Source organism: Arachis ipaensis, chromosome B07 (genome assembly GCF_000816755.2).
Source record: "Arachis ipaensis cultivar K30076 chromosome B07, Araip1.1, whole genome shotgun sequence".
NCBI classification, from domain to species: Eukaryota; Viridiplantae; Streptophyta; class Magnoliopsida; order Fabales; family Fabaceae; genus Arachis; species Arachis ipaensis.
This window is the reverse complement of record NC_029791.2, coordinates 25,157,552-25,164,850: the sequence shown is the minus strand read 5'-3', so window position 1 is coordinate 25,164,850 and position 7,299 is coordinate 25,157,552. Positions and strand designations below refer to the sequence as shown.

At 44.6% G+C, this 7,299-nt stretch overlaps 2 protein-coding genes across 2 annotated transcripts; both read right to left on the bottom strand.

Annotated features, from left to right (window-relative positions):
* Positions 2,376-3,689, bottom strand: LOC107606990. Its single transcript, XM_016308983.1, has one exon. It carries the CDS (start codon positions 3,687-3,689, stop codon positions 2,376-2,378), a length of 1,314 nt encoding a protein of 437 aa, XP_016164469.1.
* LOC107606991 (polyadenylate-binding protein, cytoplasmic and nuclear-like) lies at positions 5,469-6,023 on the bottom strand. Its single transcript, XM_016308984.1, has one exon. It carries the CDS (start codon positions 6,021-6,023, stop codon positions 5,469-5,471), a length of 555 nt encoding a protein of 184 aa, XP_016164470.1.

Here is a 7,299-nt window from a genome sequence, read left to right as displayed (position 1 = left end):
TGACAGTAAGATCTCATGAAGTTGGTGTACTAAGTCCAACTCCCACTGGAACAACTCTCTCCTCCACTGGAAACTCCAAATCCACACTAGCCCATCCCAAAAGCCACAGTCTGCTATCACAGATTCATGAAGAGTTGAGACCGAGAAAAGCCTAGGAAACATATCTTTCAATACTCCAGCCGGTAGCCATCTATCCTCCCAGAATCGGATTGTTCTGCCATTCCCTAACTCCATCGACAACCCACTGATCATCTGATCTCTCAGCCCCGGCTTACTAACTTGTAGCTGGCATATATCCTTCCAAGGACCCCCTCGCGTGGGAGTAGGCTGTCCTCCCACCATTCTTGCAGGATGCATATTATTACAAGAGCACACCACTTTCTTCCATAAGGGACAGTCTTCTTTCGAGAACCTCCACCACCACTTAAACAGCAATGCAGTATTTCGAATCACTGCATCCCCAACTCCCAACCCACCTGCCTTCTTTGGAGCCATAACCACTTCCCACTTCACGAGCGGTACCCCGTATCTCCCATCCTCAGTACTCCACAGGAACCGTCGTTGCAGGGAAATCAGCTTCTCTGCCACTGTCTTTGGCATCTTATATAAACTGAGGTAGTAAATCGGCAAGCTACTAAGAACCGCCTTAATTAGGACCAGCTTACCTGCTTTGTTAAGAGTTTTTGCTTTCCACAAACTCAGTTTGTCTTCCACCTTATCAATCACCGGTTTCCATGTCTTAACCAGTCTCGGATTTGCTCCCAGGGGAATGCCCAGATATCTGACTGGTAATGAAGCCTCTTTACAACCCAGTAACCGACACATCCTCCGGACCCACATCCTCTCACAGCTGACCGGTATAAGGCTGGACTTTTCAAAATTAATGGCCAATCCCGACATGAGCTCGAAGCATCTGAGTAGCCGATGATCAACTAAGAAACAGATGATACGCGGTTTCCACAGGCTTACCACAGGGAAGACACCAATTGTCCTGCTGGTCAATAACCCGTAATCTGCACAGTCGATCCTTTGTGTTGACCCTTCCGACTAACGCAAACCAAGAAAGGAGTTCAACCTTCGGGGGGACAAATCCTTTCCAAACAGCACTAGTGAAGCTATAGCTGGTAACCTCCTCCGGTAGGACTTCCTCCTGCATCACTCGCACAAAGGATTTTGTTGAGTAGTCACCTGTTTTATCAAATTTCCATACCACACTATCTTCCCTCCCATTTGTAAGCTTGAATGACTGCCTTCTCTGCCACTGTCTTTGGCATCTTATATAAACTGAGGTAGTAAATCGGCAAGCTACTAAGAACCGCCTTAATTAGGACCAGCTTACCTGCTTTGTTAAGAGTTTTTGCTTTCCACAAACTCAGTTTGTCTTCCACCTTATCAATCACCGGTTTCCATGTCTTAACCAGTCTCGAATTTGCTCCCAGGGGAATGCCCAGATATCTGACTGGTAATAAAGCCTCTTTACAACCCAGTAACCGACACATCCTCCGGACCCACATCCTCTCACAGCTGACCGGTATAAGGCTGGACTTTTCAAAATTAATGGCCAATCCCAACATGAGCTCGAAGCATCTGAGTAGCCGATGATAATTCCTGATGGTCCCCTCATCAGGCGGACAGAAAAGAATAGTATCATCTGCAAACTGCAAGTGAGACAACTCAATATTATCTCTACCAAGCAGTAACGGAGTTATACGGCCATTCCTCACCGCCTCTCCAATCATTCGATGCAAAACATCCACAACTAATACGAACAGAAATGGGGACAACAGGTCACCTTGCCGTAGACCCCGTTCCATTTTGAAAGGCTTCGAAGGTGATCCATTGACAAGCAATGACATAGATGCAGTGGTGACACACTCCTTTATCCAACCTCTCCACCTCTGGCCAAACCCCATCTTCTGCAAGACAATATCCACAAAGCCCCACTTGACTCTATCATAAGCCTTTTGGAAGTCCAGCTTTATTATTGCGGCGCTCTTTTTTCGTGTTTTTAGCCAGTGCACTGTTTCACAGGCGATCAGGGCCCCATCATGGATTTTTCTGCCCTTAACGAAGGCGCTCTGAGTCTCTCCTACCAACCCCGGCATTACCTTTCGCATCCTCCTAACCAACACCTTGGATATGACCTTATAGACACACCCCACCATACTAATCGGCCTGAGGTCCTTTATTTCTCTGGCTCTAGTAAACTTTGGCACCAGCGTAACCCACGTAACATTCGAGTCTCTAGGAAGTGTAGCCGAAAGGAAGAAGCCTAGCACCGCATCAGTGAACTCCCTTCCTAAGTCATCCTAGCATTTTTTTATGAAGTTCATGTTGTACCCATCACTACCTGGCGCCTTTGTTGACTCACAATCTCACACTGCCTCCTTTATTTCTTCAACAGTTGGCATCATCTCTAGCTCCAGTGCCTCTTCCTCGTTGATCTGCTTTACAAGCCCGTCCCTGAACCCAATCACTGGCGATGTCTCCTGGTGGTACAACCCCTTATAGAAGTCTCGAATAGCCGTCTTGATCCTCGCCTGGTTCCTTATCAACCTCCCATTAACCATTAAGGAATCAATCATATTCGACCTTCTTCGTGCTGAGGCTAGATTGTGGAAGTAGCGGGTATTTTTATCCATTTCCTTCACGTGCCGAGATCTGGACATTTGCTTCCAATGAAGCTCCTTCCTGATATACCATTTTCTACAGAAGCTTACCAACGCTCTCCTTCTTGCTTCAATAGTCCCATCAGCCATGCCAGTACTTACCATGTCATCTACTTTCTTAATTTCATCTTCCAGCTGTGTAATCCTTTGGTTCATATTCCCAAAATTGGCTCTATGCCATCTGCTCAGCGGAGTCGTCAGAGCCTTTAGTTTATCAATGAACTGTCCCTCCCCCAAGTTCCTCCACTCCTCCTTCACCATTCTCAAGAACCCATCATGGGTAAACCACGAATCCAAGCTCCAAAACGGTCTTGGTCCCCCGCTAATCCGGGTAACCTCCAAGATCATTGGGCAATGGTCTGATAACCCTCTAGGTCCCCCTCTCAGTCTTGTATCAGGAAACTCTTCTAGCCACTCTAAACTAACCAGTCCCCTATCAATACGGCTACATGATTGCCCTCTGAACCAGGTGAATAAGCGATCAGTTATTGCCAAGTCCACTAACTCCATATCCTGTATCCACGATTTAAACTCTTCTGCGGACACTGTTAAAGAGGTAGCACCCTTTCTCTCTTCTACATGAGTTACCTCGTTAAAATCCCCCATATAACAGAACGATACTTGGCATAACCCAGATAGGAAGCTCAACTCTTCCCACATAATGAGTTTTTCCGCCCTTTCATGTGGCCCATAAACTAGACAGAAAGCACAGGAAAAGTTAGTTTTTAGCAGCACACCTTCCAAGCATATCCAGCGAGCCCCTTTATAACAGTTGTTCATCTGAAATACCATGTCGTCCCACATTAATACCAGTCCCCCCGCAGCACCAACCGAACCAACTAACTCCCATTTAACTGCGCCATTTCCCCACAGTTGCGCTATATCAAAATTTGTCACCATCTCTGTCTTAGTCTCTATCAAGCCTAGCATATGCACATTAAACTTTCTCCGAAAATTCTTAATCATACTTAGTTTACCAACCCCCTTCAACCCCCTAATATTCCAAGAACTAAAAATCATCGTATAGTACTTATACACACCTTTTTCCGATTCTTCGGCCGACTCCTCCGTGCTTTCTCCTTTCGCTTAGCCTGTTTTTTCTTCTGCGCAATTAACTCATTCTGTTCCTGTAGAATGGCCATGATGTCATCTTCCTCATCATACTGCACCGCTCCAAATTCTACTGCAAGCTTCCAGGCTTCCCGGTTTTCTTGCATATCAGCTGTCCATTTGTTCTCTGATGTTTCCGTCTCAGCTTCGCTCACTACATCAGAAGGGGCCCCTTGCACACCCGCTGAAACTCTCCCTTGAACACCAGTATCTACCTCTCCCTGACAGCCACTGTCCCTGCCCTCTGCCAACTCATCTCCCAAGCTAGCCCCATCCCCTTCCAACGGAGAGCGCGACACTCCCTTGCCGCTGACCTCAAAAGAACCAGTGCCATCCCCTGCACGACCTGGATTCCCCAAACGAGATCCACTGCCCCTCCTCCCTCCACCAGCCGCGACATCATCAGCACCATCCCTCCCGCGAGAGCACTGCCTACCTTCCTCACCGGTGCCCCGCTCAACCCCCGTGCCCCCAGACTCGCCTCAGCAACCTCACCCGCGACGTCAACAGCCTTGCACACGCCACCCATCCCATCATCATGTGCGGCGACCCAGGGTGAGCATCCGCCTCCACAGTCAGTGTCGTACTCACCAAGGCGAAGCCCCGATCTGCGTCTCTTCTCCTCCCCGCATCACACCTGACCACGCCGCCGTGGTCTCCTTCCCCAGCCTCATCGCCCAATGTAAACGGATCACCACTCCCACACCTACCCGATTGAGATCCTCCCTCCGCATTACCCACAAACCGCTTCGCAACAGGCCCAATCCGCATCCCCTTCACGGAACCAGCATGAGGAGTAGATGGGCCTTGGGAAGTCAAGCCCAACGTTGCCCTCTTTGGCTTAGAGTAAACAAGCTGGGCCTTAGAGCTATTAGAGCCCAAACAAATCTGGCTTGTGATTTCTCCCACAGCAACCACCCGGTCCGCATCAAAGTCCCACGACTGAGTCCTCTCTGACGCACCTTCTTTAATCTCAGCACTTCCTCTCCTGAGCTCAGCAACCGTATTCTTGGCCGTTACAAAATTTGAATTCAAAGAACCGTTGCTCCATTCATCCAAAATATCGGCCGTAATGACGCTTCTGCCCTCCGGATCCCCTTCCATCCTATGCGGCAAGGCTACCTCCTCAGCCGCCGGACCCGGCCACCCCCTCTTCATCGGATTTCGAGTACCGCTAATGCCCTCCATGCTCCCAGCAACCCCTGGCATCACATCAGTCACCACCCCCCCTCCAAAGAGCCATGTTCATCACTGCCAAGTTCCTCAGCAATTACCTCAAACTCCGTCGACCCTACAGTTAAATAAAACCTTTCCGAGATAGATGCCACCCTCCAGGTATCGATCAGCATGCGACCAGCCCGGAACGACAAACTTGGGGCTGTAACGTTAGCACAAGCCACAACCTCACCCCACTGGCTACCAATCGCACGAAAAGTATCCTCGGACCAGGCATGTAGTGGAACGCCAGAACACTCACTCCGTTCCTGATCATTCCAATGACACATACTATGAAAAACTGCCAGCGGGCATCCCCACAACCCTCCAACGCCTCCTCCGCACTCTTTCTACTCTCAAATATCAGCAAGGCCTTATACCTCCCCAGCTCACAGATTTTAACAACGTGAGGCCAAGCCTTCCTGCTGTGTTCATTCAATAGTCTGAAGTCAATTGGTCTCACAGTACTCCCAATCACACTCCTTTGCAGCCATTCGAGATTGACAACATTGCCCCCATTTTCTTAGAATCCTCCTCTATGGCATGTGTTGCAATATCTAGAGCACTCGGCCGTGCCCCCTGCACCATGTTTGGAGATGGCTGGATCCCAACTGTGTGCTCCCTTACCGCGTTATTGACCTCAGCCTGGCGGTGGTGTGGCCTTCCCTCCGCCACCACCTCTGCCACTCTTCGTCCCTTAGAAGCATCCCTCCTATACTTAGCATCCCCTACATAAAGCTCTTTCCCCCTTAATAGCATGTGATTCATTTCAGCAATAGCCTTCAGCGCTCCTCCCTTCGTAGTATATCGTATGAAGGCAAATAGGTAGATCTTCCCATTTCTCGTCTTTCTTGAGAGGTATATGTCGTTGATCCGTCCCGTCCAAGAGAATAACCCAAACAACTCGCGTTTCGAGATATCCGCTGGTAAACTGTCCACGAAAACACTGAATGAATCTCGTTCAAGCCGAACGTACTCCTCCCGATTCCAGACTCTGGAGTCTTTCGCTATGCTTGATCTCTCCCTCATGCTTTCTTGTTAATTAGGTACTCCTTAGGTACTCCCAAACAACAAACATAAACTAACCGGAACCAATGATGATCTAATCACATCGTGTTATGTGTGTTTTATATGTTTCTAATGCTGGACCACACATAATAATAATACATACAAAACGGAATGAATTAAAAGAAGAATGAATTGGGAGAGAAAACAAAATTAGGGAGCTAAGTGGAAAAGAAATTAAGAAAAGAAAGTAGAAGAAGATGGAAAGAATTTGACGAAGAAAAGACAAAGAAAGGTGTAACCATGGAGGCGGCGCAGTGAAACCCTAGCAGAGCAATAAAAAAATATGACTAGTGTTAATTTTTTCCCAACATATTATAAGTCATTAAAAAAAATATACCAATCTATTTTAATCCGATTGTCCTTTCATCATTCCCCAATCTATTTGGCAAACCCACAAGAAGAGTAAAAGTAAGTTTAAACTTTTTGAAAGCTTTAATTTTTTGTTTGGCTAATTTTTGGTTTGGCAAACGTAGAAGTGGTTTTGTATTCAAAACCACGTTTACAATAGGCAACAATTTCTACCTTTTGCGTTTCACTGACGGACTTTTAGCCATTTACACTGAACATCTATTTTTCCTTTACCAAATTTATTCTTTAGACATGTTATTGTATTATTTATGAAATTTTTATTATTTTTCTTTATATGAGCTCTCTTTTTCTATTATTTATTATTTTTATTTTTTTGTTAAATTTTTATTTGACATTATACACTCTTATAATTATGATTTTTGTATATTATATTTATTATTATCTTTTTATAATAAGATTTATTGATCCCATTAGGTAAAGTAAATTAAACAAAAAATTAACTATAAATAATAATAATAATAAATTATAGCGTACTAAAAAAGAGTACTAAGAGAACTAAAAATATACTATATAAAATACATCATCAAGAACTCTTAGATTTGTTTCCATCACTACCAAAATAAATATTTAATTTTATTATTTTTACTATTCTTTTTTATAATTATAATTCTGGTATATACAATTTTTTTATTGTAATTTTTTTATAATATAGATTATGATCCCATTAAAAAAAGATAAATTAAATAAAAAATTAATCATAGGTATTAATAAAATCATAAATGTTGGATTCCAAAATAATATTAAGAATAAAATTATTGAGAGTATTAGAACAAAAATATGATATAAAAAAATACTAAATTAACATTTTCACGTTAATACTTAAAATTTAAGAAAAATGTAACATATTTGATTAAATATTCTTATACAT